We start from the raw sequence: 21,527 nt of genomic DNA, 5'->3' as shown, positions 1-21,527 counted from the left end.
AATGACGTATCCTTACCCCTGTTACCTGTGTTTGTATGTAATCCACATTGCAGAAAACCATACTGGAAGTGAACGTCCTAGAGGCTGACAACATACACTGCAGCACTCCGGGTAAAAGAAGGCAAATTTCTATAGTCAGATCTTTTGAATGGGGTGGGGTGAGAGGTCATTATGTGAGAAATATTGACTTTAGTAGGGCCCGACATGTGAATGAGGAGACAATTAATTGGCAATGCAAATAGAGAGGGCTCATGTCATCCTTGCCTTTATTGGTCAGGGTGTTGAGTTTAAAGTTTGGGAAGAACTGATGCAGTGTATAGAGCTTTGGTCAGGTCACATTGGGAGTGCTCTGTGCAGCCTGCTCACCCCATCACTGGGAAGTATGCAGCGGTTTTTGTGAGGGGGCTGAGAATATTCAACTGAATGCTGGTGGGCGGAGAGGCTGGACAAAGCTGGACTGTTTTCTATGGAGCATTGGTGGCGGAGAGGAGACCTGGTAAAGGTTTTATAAAGTTATGGTAAATTGGATAGTCATTTAGCCTCTGCAGAAATGTCAGCTCTGGAGACCATCATTTTATGAACAGAAGCAGGAAATTTAACCAAGATGTGCAGGACAAGTTTTATTTTGAATATCTGGAAAGGCTGCCATGGAGTTGGTGGAGGGAGACGAGGTGGAGATGTTTAGGAGGCACTCAAACACACACAGGAGCTGACGTGAATGGATGATATAGATGCTGTGTAGGCAGAGGTGTGTTTTAAAGTGGCACCGTGGTCGGCAGATGTATCAAGGGCCTAAGGGCTTGTTTGTATGATATACTGCTACATGTTCTGTGTTTCATTCCCAGTTAGGGAGCAGTTCAGACTCACAATCTCATTGACACATTTTCTGTTAATGTTTTTAACTCTTTCCATTGTGAACAATCTCCACACCAGCAAAACAATTCTCCCTACTGAGCAATGTTTTCCACTAACATAGTGTACAAAGTTGTCTCTGCACCACACAAGTGCTTTGGGATGAACACCTGAGCTTCTGAAAACCGAGGCAAAAGGCAATCCAATGAGTTTACTGTCTCATCCATAAATTCTGTGGGTTAATTTAATTATTAAATCAACTGGATATGGTGTAAAATCATGTGAGCACGTAAATAAAAATTGGTCACAGCTTTTTCCACCAGAGTTGTGGCATTAGTAATTGCAAAGCACAGGCTTAAGTTGAGAGAGAAGAAATGTAATAGGAACCTCAAGGGCAACATTATCACCAAGAAGGTGATCAGTATATGGGACAAGTTGCCACGGGAAAAGGCTGAGACAAGTGCTGTAACAATGTTTATAATGTATGTGGAGAAGAAAGATCAAGCTTCAACGTGATATGAGCGAAACGTGGGCAACTGGGACTATGTTGAATTGGACTCTTAGTCGGTGTCGGCCAGTTGGAGTAAGGACAATGTTTCCAGGCTATATAGCAAAATACCTCTGTGTCCAACTAAGATTTTTGATTCTGCATTTTAAACTGTAATTGTAATAAACCAAAACCCCTAGTTAGCAAAGTTAATCAAAGTAGAATGGAAATTTACTGTGTCTTGTTCCATTGGGTTACCATTAGTGCGGAAGACCCAACCACATCAGAGCAGAATTGAGCACTGCAATTCCATCCTGGTTGGTTTATTGTCCCTTCAACCCTATCCACCTGCCTTCTGCCTTCTGCCCACAATCATTAATGCTCTGACTAATCAAGAAACTGCCAACCTCTGCTTTAAATATACTTAATGACTTGGCCCCACATCGGTCCGTGGCAATAAACAACACAGGTTCACAAATTTCTGGTTGAAACCCCTCCTCCTCTCTGTTCACTATAGGAAGCATCCTCTCCACACCCGCTCTACCTCGGCCCTTCAAGTACTCAAAAGTTTTGATCTTATCTCATTATCTCCTCATCTTCATTTTGCAGAGCATCTGAATGGTCTGTCAGGTGGAGTGATAGCCGGGATTGTGATTGGAGTCGTTGCTGGAGTGGTGTTGGCGAGTGGATTCGTTTTCTGGCACAAAAGGGGAAATGCAAGCAGGTAAATACATTTTGTTCAAAAAATTCCTGCATGTTGACAATACTGTCCAGTGCCTGACGTCCCAGTGTAACCAGAGATTGCTGTATTTCACACGTCATTCTGTGTGTCATGTCAACTTTAACCTCACTCGCCTTTTGTCTATCTGGCAGTCAGCATTCATTGCCATTACCGGTGCGGCCTAGAAGCTCTGTTCCTGTGAATTAGACAGGAATCTGATGAATTCTGTGAAGGGGTCAGGCTGGGCTGGTAGTGACTTTCACTGCTTTGTTACGAATGACTTTGTTTTCTGTTTTCCGCTTCATGTGCAGTTTTTATCAGGCCCCTGGAAGAGATTCAGTGTCAAATTTGTGCCGTTGGACACATGGCAACTCTTACAGTGATCTCATTCCTCTAAAATATATGACTTTCATGCAGATGTCATGGTCCAATAGCAAGGCATCACCTCAGTGGACCACTGCAGTCATTTCCCCTTGGAAATCCCTGAGGGACTATAAATCACCATGTGGACAGTGGGTGGAGCCGCCAGCCCGCAGTGCCAGAGACGTTGGTTTGAACTTGACCTCAAGGCCCATCTGCCTGTTGAGTTTGCTCTCTGTTTTACAGCGTGAGATTACCCCCACATCCCAGCAAGATACAAGCTGGTTTTGTCACTATTAATCAGTTATCAGGTGGAGTCATTGAGATGTTGGGATTAACGTGAATACCAAGAATTAGAGGCAGGAGTTGTTTAATCGGCCTCTCTAACGTGTCCCACAATTCAATTCTATCAGTCCTCAGCTCCCATTCTGCTTGCCTTTAATCATCCATGCACCTCCCCACACCAATGGCCTGTCCTCACCTCACATCAGGACCGAGAAATCCAGAGATCCAGTGTTAAATGACCGCTGCTCCTGTCCACTGCCCACTCACCAATCCGGTAATACTGAGCCCTCGATCAAGACTCTCCCAAGGGGTAAAATATCACCACATCGGTCCTGTCCTGTGCCCTCGCGGTCTGCCATGCTTCAGTAAGGTTACCCTCATTCCTCTATCAGCCCCAGCAACTTATACACAAATTAGAAGTTAGAACAATGTAGCACAGGAACAGGCCAGCTGGTCCACAATATTGTGCTAAAATAATTATATCGATAATCAAATCCAACTAAATGAATCCATTCTGCCTACACCGTACAGATTTCCAGTTTCCTGCTCATTGATGTCCCTAGCCAGGAGTCCCTTGAACAACACCATGGTATATCCCTCCACCACCACCCCAAGCAGCACATCCCAGGCATCCACCACTTTTTGTGCAAAATAACTAACTAACTAACTAAACTAATTAATTTAAAGTCCCAATATCTCATTCAAATGTATTCCCTCTCAATTTAAGTGCATGTCCTCTGGTTTTAGACATTTCAATGCAAGAAAAATGATACTCGATCTCTATCGAAGCCTCTTATGATCTGTCACTCCAAGTATCGAGCAGTGAATCTCCTTTCGACTGCCTCCAGTTCCTGTCTCTCCTTAAACAAATCCATGCCCGTTAGTCCTGGTGTGGCTTTCCCCACATATCCATATCTCCCTCTTCCTAAACGCCAACCTGCTGTCAATTACTATGATTAGTACCAATGGGTGCTTAGTGATTGGCACAGTCGTGCGGTCAAATGGCTTATTTCTGCCCGCTTTGGGGAAGGTGATTTCTGCCACGCTTCTTTTGTGGCCGGCTACCCAATACCCCCCTCCACACACACACACACACACACACACAGGTCCTCACCCCAAAAGCTCATTCAGTGCTCTCCAGGGATTGGCCATTATGGCCAAGGCATGGCCACCTCCGCTTGCAGCAGTCTCAGCCACTGTAAATATTCATCTGAAGGAGCTCGTCAACCAGCGGGATGCTTGACAAAGATTGACTAGCAGTGAATAGAAAACTATAATTGCTGCCATCCCCAACACTTAATAATGAGGCTTTTCAACAGTGTTTGCCGACACGTCATGAACAATAAATACCTGGCGCTATTAGTTGGAGCTCCAGGGAGTTTTGCCACAATTGTACTCCTGATACTCGGAGCAACCCGTGTCACGACATCTTAGTCTCCTGTTATTTCGATTACATTACTACAACGTGAAATTTCCTGCTGGAGACCATTAAAATGCCCCATGAGGTAACCCACCCTAAATTTTTGGTGACTTCATATTTGGTCCTTCCCCATTCACTCCTCAGCCAAGAGTTTTAATGGAAAGTTATCTAAACAAGTGTACGGAGTTAAGATACCAGAGTAGAATTAGGCCATTTGGCCCATCGAGTCTGCTCTGCTATTTGATCCATATTTCCTCTATGCCCCATCTCCTTCCTTCTCCCTCTATCCCTCATGCCCTGACCAATCAAGAATCTATCAACCTCTGCCTTAAATGTATATAAAGATTTGGCCTCCACAGATGCCTGTGGCAACAAATTCAAAAGATTCTCCACTCTCTGGCTAAAGAATTTCCTCCTCATCTCCATTCTAAGTGGACGCTCCCCTATTGTGAGTCTGTGACCTCTAGTCTGTGACTTTCACCATAGGAAAATTCTCTCTGCATCAATTTGATCAAATCCTTTTACCATTTCAATTAAGTCACCCGTCATTCTACTTAATTCTAGTGAATAGAGACCTGGAGCCATCACACGCTCTGTACATGACTAGCCATTCATCCTGATGATGTTTCAAGATGTGAGGTTACGGACACACCTACAGACAGGCACAGGCAGCAGTTGATGTCGAAGTGAACACAGTCAAGAGTCCTGGCTCTCCAGAGTCTGTAGATGCTGGAAGCTAGGCCAATATATATACTCTGCAGGAGGGACTCGGATGGGTTGAGCTGAGCAGCATATGTTAGGGTAAGGGAATTGTCCAGAGTTCCTCAGTGTCCCCCACCTGCTGTGCAAATGCAACTTGAGTTTGTCTGTCAGACTGTCACTTTCCATTTGATTGGATAATGATTTGACAATTGGACTGCCATATCCCGCAAGTGCTAATGATTTGTGGGAGAAGTAATGGAATGAATGGCTGGGTTCAATACTGGGCAACATTGTTCTGTTTCTGTGGGTATCGATGTCTGTGAGAATGTGTGACTTTGTGTGTGTGTGTCAGAGTGTATGAAAGAGTCTGTAGGTAAGTGAGTGTCGGTTTGGGTGGGTATGTGAGTCTGAGAGAGTGAGTGTACATGAGTGTCTGTGTATTAGAATGTGTGTGTGTGTGCGAATGTGTGCAATTGTGTGAGAGAGACTCAGCATCTGTGCGTGTGTGTGTGTGTCTTCTAGGCTACTGAGTGTTACTCCAGCATTACGTTTGCCAAAGGGCAAATGCCCCAGTGTACAGACAGGAGACGTTGCATTGGATTGTGGTAGAGAATGCGGTACACAGGAATAAGTGTAAGGATGTGGCTGTGGGAAATACCCCTTCAGTAAATGAATTGGGTGACCTTGTTTATGTCTTTCTGGGATAAGCATTTGACATTGGTTTATTATTGCCACAAGTATCTAGGAATAGTAATCATGAACACTGTTGCTTTTCGCCATCCAAAATAGATTGTGATGCTAGATTTTAAGAGACAGAGCACAATGATTCAATCGCAGTGAAACTGCGGTACAGGTCGACGAATAAAGCGTGGGTGATGCAAGACTGTGCAAAACTCTTAGGCATCTTAGGTTTATTTATTAACTATTTTTAGATGTTTATTTTTAGTCTTCAACATTAGTGTTTCATTAGAAAGAGAAATTTTAGTTTTCCAAACATTCATTTTGCAAATCAAGGAAAAAGCCTGAAAATGTATTGTATTTCATTTAAAAATAACATTTTAGGTAATAGACTGCTTTTTAAATAAATCTTGATTACTCTGCAGGTATGGAGCTGAATGCATAATTAAACAGAATGCTAATAATCAGTGACTTTATGTTTTGAATGACTAAACTGATTAACTGAAACAGAAAATTCTGCAGAATGGATCAAACTGTACACTCAAAATAAAGCAGTGTGGGAGATGTGACAGTTTAGACCATAAGATATAGGAGCAGAAGTGCACCATTCGGCCCATCGATCTTGCACCACCATTCAACGATAGGCTGATCCAATTTTTCCTGTCATCCCCATGCTTTCACCCCATACCCTTTGATGCCCTGGTTAATCAAGAACCTATCTATCTCTGCCTTAAATACACCCAATGACTTGGACTCCATAGCCGCTCATGGCAACAAATTCCAGACATTTACCACCCTCTGACTAAAATAATTTCTCCTCATTTCAGTTCTAAAAGGACGTCCTTCAATCCTGAAATCATGCTCGCTTTTCCTAGAATACTCTACCATGGGAAATAACTTTGCCATATCTAATCTATTCAGGCCTTTTAACATTCAGAATATTTCTGAGATCACCCCTCATAGTCCTGAACTCTAGGGAATACAGCCCAAGAGCTGCCAGACCTTCCTCATATGGTAACCCTTTCATTCCTGGAATCATTCTCGTGAATCTACTCTGAACCCTCTCCAATGTCAGTATATCCTTTCTTAAAAAAGGAGCCCAAAACTGCACACAATACTACGTGTGGTCTCACGAGTGCCTTATAGAGCCTCAAAATCACATCCCTGCTCTGTTCATCTGGAAATGAATACCAACTTTGCATTTGCCACCATCACAATGACTCAACTTGCAGGGTAACATTTAGGGCTTCCTGCACAAGCACTCACAAAACCATTTGCATCTCTGCATTTTGAGTTTTCTTACCATGTAAATAACAGTCTGCCTGTTTATTTCTTCCACCAAAGTGCATGACCATGCACTTTACAATATTTCATTTTTCACTTCTTTGCCCATTCCCCTAAACTATCTAAGTCTGTCTGCAGTCTCTGTTTCCTCAACACTACCCACTCCTCCGCTTATCTTTGTATCATTGGCAGATTTAGCCACAAAAACATTAATACTTTAGTCCAAATCATTGACATGCATCGTAAAAAGCAGCGGTCTTAACACCGACTCCAGTGGAACTCCACTGTTAACCGGCGGCCAGCCAGAATAGGATCCCTTTACTCCCACTCTCTGTTTTTTGCTGACTGGCAATGCTCCACCCATGCTAGTAACTTTCCTGCATGGAAAGGCTGTGCAGCCTCATGTGCGGCACCTTGTCAAAGGGCTTCTTAAAATCCAAGTATACCACGTCTACTGCATCTTCTTTGTCTACCCTGCTTGTAATTTCCTCAAAGAATTTCAGTTGGTTAGTCAGGGAGGATTTTCCTTTCAGGAAAGCATACTGGCTTTGGCCTATCTTGTCATGTGCCTCCAGGTACTACATAATCTTATCCTTAACAATCGATTCCAACAACTTCCCAACCACTGATTTCAGGTTAAAAGGTCTATAGTTTCCTTTCTGCTGCCTCCCACTCTTCTTTAACCTTCAACTCATTAATACTTATATCATGGCAAGAGTTGAGCATAGCAACGAGCCAAAGTTCGTCATCCTGAATCAGCAAGGTCTCTCCCAAGCAGAAATTTCGCAGCAGACTAGAGTTTCAGGAAGTGTTGTCCAGTCTCGTCTGAAGAAACAGAAAAGGTTGAGCATCAGAAATCAGTGGTCAGCCATGAAAACTGCATGCGGCAGATGAAAGATACATGAAATGGACACCCTTCTAAATCAGGAGGAATCCAGGTCTGCTATCAGCTCTGGACCTTCAGAAACCACTGGAAACCGTGCACCCATCTAGAGTCCAAAGAAGTCTTGTCTGAAGTGGGCTTTATGGAAGTATTGTTGCAGAATGCCATTTCTCCAAAGTGGAAACAAAGCCAAGAGATTCACCTATGGAAAAAGAAACAGAAGTACTGGGCTGCTGAACAAAGGCAGCAAGTGATTGGAACTGACGAGTCAAAATTTGAAATTTTTGCCTCAAGCAGGAGACAGCTTGTCTACAAATGAGCTGTGGAGAGCAACATTGATGAGTGTCTGCAGCCAGGAGTGAAGCACGGTACAGGTTCCCTGTACATTTGGAGTTGGAGATCTGGTCAGAACTGATAGAGTAAAAGCAGATTCTCATCCATCTCACAATACCATCAGCAAAGAAATGATCTTGGAAACATGGCTAAGGTCATAAATAACTATCTTCCATGAAAGGAAGAGCAAGGAGCATTGCAACAGTTGGTGTAGTCTCCCCAGAGCCCTGATCTAAACATTGAGGCTGTCTCCGATTATCGGAAGATTCAGAAGCAAGCAAGACAACTAAAGTCTGCAGAACAGTGGCATGTTCTCCAAGATGCTTGGAAAAACTTACCAGCTGATTTACTTTTAAAACTGCATGAGACCATACCTAAGATAATTGATGATTTTTTAAATGGAAGGTGGTCACAGCAAATATTGAAGTAACTTAGTCCTTTATTTTACCGTCTACTACTCTTTATACTTTTACTTGATATTTAGAATCTCTCCAATTCATTATTTTTGAAGTCATCTTCACTTTTCAGAATGTATTTAAATGTGCCTAAGCCTTTCAGCACAGAACTTTTGGTCACCATATTACAGGAAGGATTGTAGTGTTTTCGTACAGGTGTAAGAACTCTGAACTAAACACCGAGGTAAACCGTAGTCAATGAGGGCATGATTGCAGTAAGATTAACTGTTTACTGTTCACTCTTTCACATTAACATATGGTGAAAACTGTTGATAAAACAATACAAAATATATACAGTCGTTGTTTACTACTTGGCATCATATTTGCATCATAAATACTTGTCAAAGTAAAACTACACCAAACTATATTACATTAAAGTACAACATACAATCATACCTATGATACCTATGCCATCAACTGGCTTTAAATACATTTCAACACAAACTATCCAGTACCACTTCCAATAGCACAAGAAAATAAACTTTATCAACCATCATTAAACAAAATCAGCGTTAATGTTTTTTACTTCAACATATTGATTGTCTTATGAACTTATGGCGTTGCCTCTATGATGTTTCTTAGTGCGTAGAAATGAAAACTTTTCTCGCGTTGATCCTGCTCACACAAGCCCCCTCCTTCCCGTTTCTCCAAACTGATATTTTTCCACAAGACACGGCGAAACCGGGTGTGATGTGATCACATGCCGCGTTACATCACAGACAGCGAATTTACTTTCAACAACCTTAACTTTAACTAGAAAATAATTACAAATGAATTACTAAAGTGAAAATGTAATAAAGGTAAACAAATGCCTTAAGGGTAACACAAGGATATTAATAAGGTTGAAAGAGTGCAGAGAAGATTTACGAGGATGTTGCCGGGACTTGAGAAACTGACTTACAGAGAAAGTTTGAATAGGTTAGGACTTTATTCCCTGGAGCATAGAAAAATGAGGGGAGATTTGATACAGGTATATAAAATTATGATGGGTATAGATAGAGTGAATGAAAGTAGGCTTTTTCCACTGAGGTTAGGGGAGCGAAAAAAAAAGAGGACATGAGTTAAGGGTGAAGTGGGAAAGGTTTAAAGGGAACATTGTGGGGGGCTTCTTCACACAGAGAGCGGTGGGAGTGTGGAATGAGCTGCCAGTTGAAGTGGTAAATGCAGGCTCACTTTTAACATTGAAGTAAAACTTGGGCAGGATGAGAGGTGTATGGAGGGATATGGGCCAGGTGCAGGTCAGTGGGACTAGGCAGAAAAATGTTTCAGCACAGCCAAGAAGGGTCCAAGGGCCTGTTTCTGTGCTGTAATGTTCTGTGGTTCTATGATTGTACTGTAGATTAGGAGAGTTCATCTTTATCTAATGAGGTATGTTTGATTGTCTAGTCTAATAGGATAAAAGCTGTCTTTGATACTGGTATTACGTTCTTTCAGAGTCTGAGATCTTCTTCCGGATGAGAGTGGTGCCAGGACAGAATGTTTATTGTGGGTGGATTGCTTGATAATGCTGCACCTCTACTGATGTATCACAAGCTGTAGACAGAATCCATGAAGGAAAGGCTGGACACTGAGGTACTGAGATGTGTAGTCTCTCAGGGTCCTGGATAGAGCAGTTGGAGATTGCTTGCTGGGTTGTCCACAGTGGCGTCCATCGCAGGAAGCTCAGGGACCGTGGCTGCTGCTCCTAATTGTGTAGCTTCTTCCAGTGATCTTCGCTGGCTGTGAGCACACTCACATTTCCATGAACTGTGAATAGAGAATGTAAGGGAGGCCACCCTTTGCTCATCCCTGATATCACTTTGACCGCCTCACATTAGATTTGGGACTGGAATCGTAACAGCTCCACCCCCATTGTTTGAGATGGGGAGCATATCCCAAATGCTTCCCCTCAATCCAGTTCATAACTTCCTTTTTTTTAAATCAACTGACCATTACGATCAAATTTTACCAGGGTGGAGTTTCATCTTTTAGCCTAACTGTTACCCATCTGTCAGCATTACTCACCATTTGGCATCGACATGAAGAAACAAAATGTCCTGACCTTTGGTACTTTGAGATTGTGTTTCTGAACAAGATAAGATCTGTTTTATTCATCACAATCTCATTATTTGTGATCCCATGCTATCTGTCTGATCTGGGCAGCAGAGTCATAGTGAAAGAGTGACACAATTTGGAAACAGGCCAGATTATTGTGACAAATGTGTCATTCTGAGCTGGTTGCCATTGTGCATTGTTAATTGGACAAGCCCAGTGACACCTCTTCAGTGGTTTGGAGCTTTACCAACTTCCTCTTCAACAGAATTAAGTGTTTACAACTTTCTCTTAAATTTATTTTAGAATTGCTGAATCTATAAAATGTTAAATTTGTACGAGTCGTACTTTCTGACTATGTCTACAACTTACTGACAGCCCTTTATGAGTATTTTGTAAATCTTTGTAAATCTCTTCTGCACTCTTTCTATGGCTTCTACATCCTTCCTGTAGTGAGGCGACCAGAACTGAGCACAGTACTCCAAGTGGGGTCTGGCCAGGGTCCTATAGAGCTGCAACATTACCTCTCGGCTTCTAAATTCAATTCCACGATTGATGAAGGCCAATGCACCATATGCCCTCTTAGCCCCAGAGTCAACCTGCGAACACAACACTAGGAAATCTGCAGATGCTGGAAATTCAAACAACACACAAAAATGCTGGTGGAACACAGCAGGCCAGGCAGCATCTATAGGGAGAAGCGCTGTCGACGTTTTGGGCCGAGACCCTTCGTCAGGACTAACTGAAAGTCCTGACTAACTTTCCCCCTTCCCCCCACCTTTTTTTTCCCTCTCTTTGCCCATCACTCTGCCTGTTCTCCATCTCCTTCTGGTGCTCCCCTCCCCCTTTCTTTCTCCCTAGGCCTCCGTCTCATGATCCTTTCCCTTCTCCAGCTCTATATCCCTTCTGCCAATCACCTTTCCATCTCTCAGCGTCACCCCACCCCTCAGGTCTTCTCCTATCATTTTGTACTTCCCCCTCCTCCCCCCTCCTACTTTCAAATCTCTTACTATCTTTTCTTTCAGTTAGTCCTGATGAAGTTAACCTGTGCAGCTGCTTTGAGTATCCTATGGACTCGGACCCCAAAATCCCTCTGATCCTCCACACTGCCAAGAATCTTACCATTAATGCTATATTCTGCCATCATATTTGACCTACCAAAATGAACCACCTCACACTTATCTGGGTTGAACCCCATCTGCCACTACTCAGCCCAGTTTTGCATCCTATCAGAGTCCCACTGTAACCTCTGTCAGCCCTCCACACCTCCAGCCTTTGTGTCATCAGCAAATTTACTAATTTACTACCCTCCACTTCCTCATCCAGGTCATTTATAAAAATCGCAAAGAGTTTGGGTCCCAAAACAAATCCCTGAGGTACCCGACTGGTCACCGACCTCCATGCAGAATATGACTTGTCTACAACCATTCTTTGCCTTCTGTGGGCAAGCCAGTTCTGGATCCACAAAGCAATGTCCCCTGGATCCCCTGCCTCCTTACTTTCTCAATAAGCCTTCCATGGGGTACCTTATCAAATGCCTTGCTGAAATCCATATACACTACATCTACTGCTCTTCATTTATCAATGTGTTTAGTCACATCCTCAAAAATTTCAGTCAGGCTGATAAGGCACGACCTGCCCTTGACTCATCATTAACTCTGCTATCTTCATCCAAGTTAGGCAACTCATGAAAGTATTCCTCTTTGCCACTGCTTAATGACCAAGTTAGTTTCGCACACTTATCTCAATGGGAGCATATTTATGATAACCCAGTTCACAAGTCATTTTCCCAGAGTACAGGCTTCAAGTGAAACTGAAGAGATTTAAGTGGAGACTAGGAGCAAGTTTATTTTTCATGTGAGTGGTGGATGAATGTACAGTTCTGGTCACTGAATTATAGGAAAGAGGTCAACAAAATAGAGAGAGTACAGAGAAGATTTACTAGAATGTTACCTGGGTTTCAGCACCTCCAAGTTACAGGGAAAGGTTGAACAAGTTAGATCTTTATTCTTTGGAGCATAGAAGGTTGAGGGGGGACTTGATAGAGGTATTTAAAATTATGAGTGGGATAGATAGAGTTGATGTTGATAGGGTTTTTCCATTGAGAGTAGGGGAGATTCAAACAAGAGGACATGAGTTGAGAGTTAGGGGGCTAAAGTTTAGAGGTAACACGAGGGGGAATTTCTTTACTCAGAGAGTGGTAGCTGTGTGGAACGAGCTTCCAGTAGAAGTGGTAGAGGCAGGTTCAATATTGTCATTTAAAGTAAAATTGGATAGGTATATGGACAGGAAAGGAATGGAGGGTTATGGGCTGAGTGCGGGTCAGTGGGACTAGGTGAGAGTAAGCTTTCGGCATGGACTAGAAGGGCCGAGATGGCCTGTTTCTGTGCTATAATTGTCATATGGTTATATGTGGAACAAGAAACCACATGCAGTGGTAGAAGTGGGTACCAGATGTGAATGGAGAGCCCAAAGCCTCGAGCCATCCGGCAGCCTCAATTTACAGAAACTCAAGATCAACCCACTAGAATAGGAAACCATCGGCAACCCATAGGTTTGGCATTGTGCCAGCGCAGCACTGCCCTTGGCAGGAGGTCTGCACATCACCCCCAGTGGTCGGAGATTGCTGCAGCATCACCGGTACCCGGATGTCTCTGTAGCGCCACCAGTGGCCGGAGGTCCCCACAGCATCACCAGTGACCAGAGGCCAGGGGGACAACAGAGAGGTAAATCATCAACACGATAACTCTGCTGATGAGAGAAAGTCTGCAGATGCTGGAAATCCAAAGCAACACACACAACTTGCAGAAGGAACTCGGTAGGTCAGGTAGCAGCTGTTGGAAAGTGTGAACAGTCGATGTTTCTGGTTGAGACCCATCTTCATGACTGAGAAGTGGGGAAAATATCTGAATAAATACGAGGCAGGTGAGGAAAAGGCTTGATGGAAGGTGATAGTTGAACCCAAGTAGGGGGGAAAAGCTCAGGAGCTGGAGAAGGAAGAATGTAATAAGAGAAGAACGTGGACAATAGGAGAAAGAGATGGAGGAGTGGACCCAAGGAGAGGTCATAAGCAGGTGAGAGAATGTGAAAGGTCAGAGCATAAGTTGGGGTGAGAGGTAAATTTATTCACCAGAAGGAGAAATCGATATTCATGCCATCAGGATGGGGGGGCGGGGGGAGGTTGGTAATCAGGCAGAATATAAGGTGCAAACACGAGGAAATCTGCAGATGCTGGAAATTCAAACAACAATAACACACAAAATGCTGGTGGAACACAGCAGGCCAGGCAGCATCTATAGGGAGAAGAACTGTCGACGCTTCAGCCGGAAACATCGACAGCGCTTCTCCCTATAGATGCTGCCTGGCCTGCTGTGTTCCACCAGCATTTTGGGAATATAAGGTGCTTGTGGTTCTGGGCCCTGGGGGTGGCCTCATCTTGGCATAAGAGGGGTCTATAGATTGACATGTCAGAATAGTAATGGGAATTAGAATTAAAATGTTTTGCACCAGTAAATCCCACTTATAGCGTATGATTTAAAGGTTTATTGTTCGTTTATTATTAAAACGTATCCATATACAGCTCTATTTTCTTCTTCTCCAGACAGCTATGAAATAAAGAATGAAATTGAAAGTCATTCAGAAAGAAACATCAGACTCCCCTCCCTGTACATAAAAGAACGGCATCCAGATCATCGATCTGCAAAACCCACCTCTGCCTGCATGAAATGGGACGAGCATTGACCACGCCACCCACCAAAAAACCCTGCCTGGCACAAATGCGGAAGTGCTGGTGACGCAATGTAAAAGAAGCCACATCGTGAGCACCGGACATAATAGACGACTCCAAAAGATTTGCAGGTCAATTGTTGCCTCAGCTGCAAGGACTCTTTTGTCAACAGAGAGGGTTCGGCGGTTCTGCCCTTTCACTTTGACACCACCAACCTCAACATCAACTACATCTAAACCACTCTGGGCGAACTTTAATGACCAAAAAACGTAATTCCTTTCAGAGATCAGCTGTCTGAATGGTTCACTGACTTTAAAGGAAGAGGTATCTCTGGTCCATATTGTCAGGGTGTTTACCAGGAAACAAAGACAGCAGGATCTAGAAGCTTTTGGTTGACTAATATGTCTCCTCTCACTGTGAAATGGGAACAACACTTCTTTTTCCCTTATCAGAGAGAGGAAGAGTGTTGTGTGTCAAGTTTGTTGGGTGAACGAGTATTTTTTGGGGTGTTGCAAGTCTGTGTCTATTGATGCTTTGCTGCACACTTGTGTGCTCGGTAAAGGGGGCTGATGCATTTTCTGTTGGTGGGGGTATCATTGCTTTGCTGCTGCTTGAGCATGGTTGAGTGTATCTTGGTGGACAGCACCAAGCTGTCTTCTCCAACAACATGGCACAGCCGGGTCCTTAGCAGGGGATTTATATCACAAAACATTGGATTCAGTGATGAAACGTTCTTAATTTTGTTGTCCCACTGAAATCACAAGATGTATTCATTATGTGTTTTATTTCTGAGTGCTGTCCCACTCGTGACATCACACTGACGTTCCCACATGCCTGTCGTTACCAGGATCTGCCATCATCTGCGCGTTGCCTTATGTTACACACTCGCTACTCAGCTCAGGTTTGGTCTTTTGAACCGCTGAGCAACTATCACGTGCTCCCTCCCCGCCAACCGCCCCCCACCAATTGTCAACAGAGTATTTACTGGCTGCGCTATTCCAATTGATGCGTGGAGATGTCAGTTACAATTTATACCCAATAGCAGAGGCAAAGCAGCCGTGAGGGTTTTACCCCAGCTGATCTTGTCTCTTGCTTCTGCCCAAAATGCCCTGGTGAAGCGGAACAAACTGCAATGTAAATGTCCCACTCTTTGATTTATTTCCATTTCCCTCCCAGGGAGGTTGGAGGAGTGGGGGAAGGGAGCAGTTTGTGAAACTGTCTCCTGCGGCCGAATCTGATGTATCGCTGAGAGGTAGGAGGAGGACGCATGGCCCATCAACTTAACGCCGGCTCCCCAAGGAGAGATCCTGACAGTGGAAGGTGGGATGGGGGGTGAATTTAATTGAAAGAATAAAGACAATGTGAGGGGGCAGACAGGATATTTGTCCTGATGCGGAACGGGGGGAGGGAATCATCTGTGGCAATGTCTCGACCCATGTTGGTGGCAAGCAGAGGGATTCACTACATTGGCGGAACAAACACCGGCAGACTTTGCCCTGCAAGTAGGGCCAATGGTCCAGGGAACGTGGGAATATGAGTGGTTTTGAGGGTCGATGAACTGACCGGGGACTTTTTGAATGGCAGAACGGGCTGGAATGGTTGAATGGACTGCTCCTGTTCCTATGTGACAACATTTTGGCTGAAGGACCAAATTCAACATTTCCAAGTCTATTATTGACACAAAATTGTATACTTGTGTACTGATAATGACAGAGAATTGTATAATTTATGTTCCGTGTGTTATCTGAATGTACTTGCCTGCGATGCTGCTACAAGTCAGTGTTTCTCTGTACCTTTACATTCCTGTACTTGTGCACTTGGCAATAAATTCAGCAGTACCTGAGAGAACTCAGTGAGATTTGAATAGTGATGATCATCTTGGCACCTCGGTAGGTCAAATATAGGGTGATAGTACACTGTAAAATGCAGGACCCTGAATAATTTCGATTAGCAGAGGCATCTTGGAGTCCAAGTTTATATCTCCCTGAACAGGACTACATAGATAGACAAGGTGGTTAAGAAGTCAATTGGCATGGAGGTCCTTATTAGTTGAGGCATTGGGTTCAAAAGTCAGGTAGTTGCGTTGAGCTTTATCAGACCCTAGTTCGACCAAATCTGGATTATTTCATACAGTTCTGGTCGCCCTATTCGAGGAAGGATGTCAAGGCTTTGGAGAGGGTGCAGAAGAGGTTTACCAGGATATTGCCTGGATTAGAGGGCATGAGCTGTAACGAGAGGATCGACAAACTTGGGCTGTTTTCTTTGGAGTGGTAAGGGCTAGGATGTGACTTTGGAGGTTTATAACATTATGAGAAGCAAAGATGGAGGAGACTGACAATATATTTATCCCAGGGTTGAAGGAGATGTGAGGAACAAGTGTATTTTACACAGAGAGTGGTGGGTTGCTGAAATGTGCTGACTGGAGTGGTGTACAGGCAATTACACTGGGGCCTTTTCAGAGACGTTTTGATGGATGCCCATAGACATTGTGTAAGCTGAAGGGATTAGTTTAGTTTGACATTTGACTACTAATTTAATTCATTCGGAATGAATTGTGGGCTGAATGGCCTTTTCCTGTGCTGTTCTATGTTCTGTGTCAAAAGGTTTCGGGGTAACAGAGGCAAAAAACAAGGAGTGGAAATGACAGATCAGCTGGAGTCCAATGTGGGAAATGTGAGATCACCCACTTTTGTAGGATAGACAGAAACGGGTTTCCCCCATGTCCCCTTGAACTTTTCACCTTCCAACCTTAACCCATGGATTTTGTTCCACACAACGTCAGTTAAAAAAGCCTGCTTGCACTTACCTGATGTATACCTCGCATAATTTTAAGAATCTCCATCAAATCTCCTCTCAGACATCTAAGTTCCAAGGAATACAGTACGAACTAATTCAGTTTGTTCCTCTAACTCTGGTTGTCTACTCCAGGCAACATGCTTGTGAATTTCTCCACACCCTTTTATAAAGGAGATCTGAATGAAACCTGTACATGCACAGTTTTGGTGTGAATTCTGTGTCCGACTGGGATAGGAATCAAACCTGTGAATGTGACCCAGGGGTGGGGGATGGCGAAGACAAGAACATAAATTTTAAAATGTATCTGCTGTACATATGAAATCCAGCGGGAAATGGGTCAGGCAGCGTGTGAGGAGCGAGGATCAGAGTCACCAGTTCAGGTTGGTGGTCCTCCACCGGTCACGTGATCCCGTTGTGCACTCCAAATTTACCGGAAATCTGCAGCAGCTGCGGGATGCTGCTCCACGGGTATGTGTACTTTCATCTTTCATCCATACAGACAAGATAATGTGATCCAGTTGGGTCTCGTCCCTTCACTGTGAAATGGCATTTTCCTTTAATTGACTCCATTCTGCTCGGTTCTATCAATATTTCCTTATATTTGACTGTATTTTTGGGAGATTTAAGCCTGTTCCATTTATCTGCGCTACTAAAAAATCTGTACTCTTCAGTTAAGCCTTTCTCCAGAAGTTCCAAATCAGCAACTCAGTCTGTGCAATATTCGCACACAATTAAAATGGGGAATCGGTTCATTATTGTTATATTTGTTTTTCTTCATTATTATTTAATACACTGTACTGTTCCTGTAAAGATAACAAATTTCATGACATTTGCTGGTTCCATTTATCTCTACACTAGCCGGCCACAAGGTTCGAGGGACAAGTTATCAAGCCCTGGGGATTTATCCATCCTAATTCACCTCAAGATAGCAAGCTCCTGTTGTGTAATCCGTATAAACTCTATGACTTGACTAGCTTTCCTCATTACTGTAGTCCCTATCTGTTTCCCAAGGAAACACGGACACAGAGATGTCATTGAAAATTTCCGCCACCTCTTTCGGCTCCATGACTAGATGAGCACGTTCATCATTGGGAGATATTTTTTGATAGCTAATGGGGAGTCTAGGATCTGGGGTCACAATCTCAATACATTCATTTGTATCTGGGGACCTTCTCTTTCATCATTCTGTCCCGTAGCAGGGTCTGAATTGCACCTGTATCAATGCCTGGGCTTGAACATAGCTATAGATTATCTGCAGACACAAAAATATGATGGACTTTTAATCACTTATTTGAACAAAGATGGAAATTTCAGGGTTATCAACACAAATGCATTGAGTGATGTCTTTTGTAAATATCCCATAGTTGACATTTGTAGCATCCAACAATGTGTTTTGATTTTAGACAACTGCACTGATGAAAACTCTGAGGAGATGGACTAAAAACAGATTTACTGGATGCACCTCTCGAGATTGGGTTAAAACAACAACTGGAAATTTAGCTTTCCTATTGCAAAATGGCTGAGAGTTCGCTATTCATGTTTGTCATAATGTAACTCAGAGCGTGTGAGGTTGTTCCTTTTTTCCTATTTTCAGTTAGTTCTGGCTGAGCCACTTCCTCCATCACCAGGGTGACAGCCCACCAGAGCAGCGTTGAACATTTCTATTGCTCTCTGGTCACCGCCCCTCAGTGGAGAGACGGTGGCCTCGGGAGGTGGTGAGGCCAGGATGCTTATGACATTTACTATATAGAATATGAAGCCTGTGTAGGAATGAAGAGATAACTAATGAATATAGCGATTGCATTTGTGCAAATCTGTTCAGGATGTCACAAACATCTCACAATCAGTCAATATTTCTGCATAATTTAAAAAAAAACTGTGTACTGAGAGTCCAGTGCTTTATTTGCAATTTTATATTAATAGCATTTTGTCCCTGTTGCACCACATGAAATGTCGTGGTCAATTGTGCTGCTCCAGATCTCACTCAACATAAGATAATGAACAAATGTGTTCAATTTACCTGCTGGAGACCAGTTAAAACATATTCCCACCGGTTGATGACCCATGGGTCACCAGCCCAGTCGAAGCATCATTATGTCCCAGTTCTGTTGTGGGATGGAGGGGAGGTTTAGTTTTAGAACTGGGATCAGCCGAGACACTACAGTATATTACCGACAAGAGAGGGTCCTGGAAGAGCTGATGCTTGGGCTATATTCCTGGGATGGGACATCAGGAGTATGTAACTGACATTGTTTGTGCTTCATCCCAGGCTTGTGCTGCTACAGATGGGGCTCGATGTTCCTCCTTCTCAAATAAACCTGAGTTCCCTGGTCGGGTGGCAGGATACTGGTTGTATGGAAATTACTGACTACACCACCTAGTGTGTGACATGGTGATGATGTACTGGAGGGGCCGAATGGCCGGCCCCTGTGTCTGTTGTCTGTAAGAGAAAATATATCCAGACCTTTCCTGGGCCTGCAGGATGTCCCAATCAATGTTGTAGGGACTGGTGCTAGGAGCCCAGTTGTTCCCAAACTGTGTCCATAATTTAGGATGATTTGCTGAGGCTTCAGAAGGCACTGGTGAGGCCTCACCTTGAGTATTGTGGACGGTTTTTTGGCTACTTATCTAAGTAAAGATGTGCTGGCAATGGAGAGGGTTTAGAGAAGGTTCACAAGGATGATTCCGGAATGAAGGGTTAATTATATGAATCAAGTTTGATTGCACTAGATCTGTATTCACTGGAATATAGAAGAATGAGGGGTGATCTCACTGAAACCTTACAAATGTTGAAAGCCCGAGACAGAGTGGATGTGGAAAGGATCTTTCGAGGGTGCGAGAGTGCAGCCCTCAAAATGTGAGGAGTACAATAATGCGAGGGTGGTGAATTTGTGGAATTTGTTACCACAAGCTGCTGTGGAGGCCAGGTTGCTGCATGTATTTAAGGCAGAGATTGCACACGGCATGAATGGTTACGGTGAGAAGGTCATGAATGGGGCTGAGTAAGGGAAATAAGAATCAGCCATGTTTAAATGGGGGAGAGGATTTGATTGGCCAAATGGCCTAATTCTGCTCCTATGTCTTATAGTCTTTCGGAATCTGCTTGTTATTGTCATGTACCAAAGTTCAGTGAAAATTTTGTCTTGCAGATCAATACATTAGAACTGTGCATTGTGATATATACAGTAAAAACAGTAACAGTATAACAAACCATTATGGTCACAGAGAAAATGCTGTGCAGGTAGACAGATGGAGCAAGGTGACATCGAGTTACACTGTGAGGTCAGAAGTCCATCTTATCACACTGGGAAACACTCAATTTGCCAATATCAGCAGAAAGGAAACCATCCTTGAGCCTGGTATTTTGTACCTTCTGCCTAATGGGGAATGTGTGAGAACTGAGAATGTCCCCAGTTCTGGGGATCTGTGAGTACACGGCCTGCATTACTGATGCAGTGGGAAGTGATCGCAGAGTCCATGGAGGGGAGTCTTGTTTCAATGATGCGCTCGGCTCTGTCCTCAGTTCTCTACAGTTCCTTGCAGTTGTGGGCAGAACAGCAGCCATATGTACGTGTGAAGTATCTGGATGAGATACTTTCCATGCTGCATTGATTGCATTGCATTTCCATGGTGTTATTGATTCAAAAATTGGTGAGGGGAAAAGAGTATTTTCCAGATTTCCTGTTTGTTCTATATGTGTCAGTTTAGAATCTTTCATACAGTAGTGTGTACTGTTAATTCAGTATCTGTATCACTGGAGGATCATCAGTGATTTTTCTTGATCCCTTTTCCAACCTGGTTCTATCTGCTCATTCCCTGCCCATCTTGTTCAACCTCTGTTCAGCCTGTATCCCACCACCTCAATGATACATATCAAACATCTTGTTCAACCTCTGTCCAGCCTGTATCCCACCACCTCAATGATATGCATCAATCATCTTGTTCAAACTCTATCCAACCTGTATCCCACTACCTCAGTCATATATATCAACCATCTTGTTCAACCTCTGTCCAGCCTGTATCCCAACAATGATTATATATCAACAATTGTTTGTCATTGTGATGTATTTTGCCTCACTGAACTACTTCTGAAATCGGTGTTTGTTACCTAGAGCTACTGGAGGATTTATTGAATACAGAACAAGATAGGGAAAAGACAGCTATTAAAATTTCAGTTTCAACTTTACAAAATGGCAAAGTGTTCATCTTTGTCAGAAGGAAACTGACAACATTTAAATTTGTGTGTGTTATTTCCTTTTTTGGTCAGTTTTGGAGAGCCAATTTCTCTGTTGCCAGGAACAGCTCTCAGGATCTGCAGGGAGTGGTGCACATTTTTTCGCTCCGTGGTCACTGCCCCTCAGTGAGAGTTAGTGGCTCTGGAGCAGATGTAACAGATTGATAGTAGGGTGGGGAGGATGTTGTGCGCATTGACTGTATTATCCCTGTGTTGGGATGAAGAGAAAACTAATGAATGTGGGCATTACATTTGTGCAACTTTGTTCAGGCTGTCACA

At 43.5% G+C, this 21,527-nt stretch overlaps 1 protein-coding gene across 10 annotated transcripts in view; it reads left to right on the top strand.

Annotated features, from left to right (window-relative positions):
* LOC140731760 (uncharacterized) overlaps positions 1-21,527 on the top strand; it is a 49,076-nt gene that overhangs the window by 21,641 nt on the left and 5,908 nt on the right. For 5 of the 10 annotated variants that reach the window (XR_012099919.1, XR_012099917.1, XR_012099918.1 and 2 more), the window contains 2 exons: positions 1,949-2,063; positions 14,093-16,066. Coding sequence is in view for 5 of the 10 variants with exons in the window: in XM_073053570.1 (XP_072909671.1) it covers positions 1,949-2,063; positions 14,093-14,102 (125 nt within the window). In the remaining 5 variants the exon portion in view is untranslated. Of the gene's footprint in view, positions 1-1,948; positions 2,064-9,894; positions 10,033-14,092; positions 16,067-21,527 lie in introns of those variants that run through there. The other 5 variants (XM_073053551.1, XM_073053536.1, XM_073053544.1 and 2 more) reach the window with 3 other exon arrangements.

Source organism: Hemitrygon akajei, chromosome 1, assembly GCF_048418815.1.
Source record: "Hemitrygon akajei chromosome 1, sHemAka1.3, whole genome shotgun sequence".
NCBI classification, from domain to species: domain Eukaryota; kingdom Metazoa; phylum Chordata; class Chondrichthyes; order Myliobatiformes; family Dasyatidae; genus Hemitrygon; species Hemitrygon akajei.
This window is presented reverse-complemented; position numbering and strand designations above follow the sequence as displayed.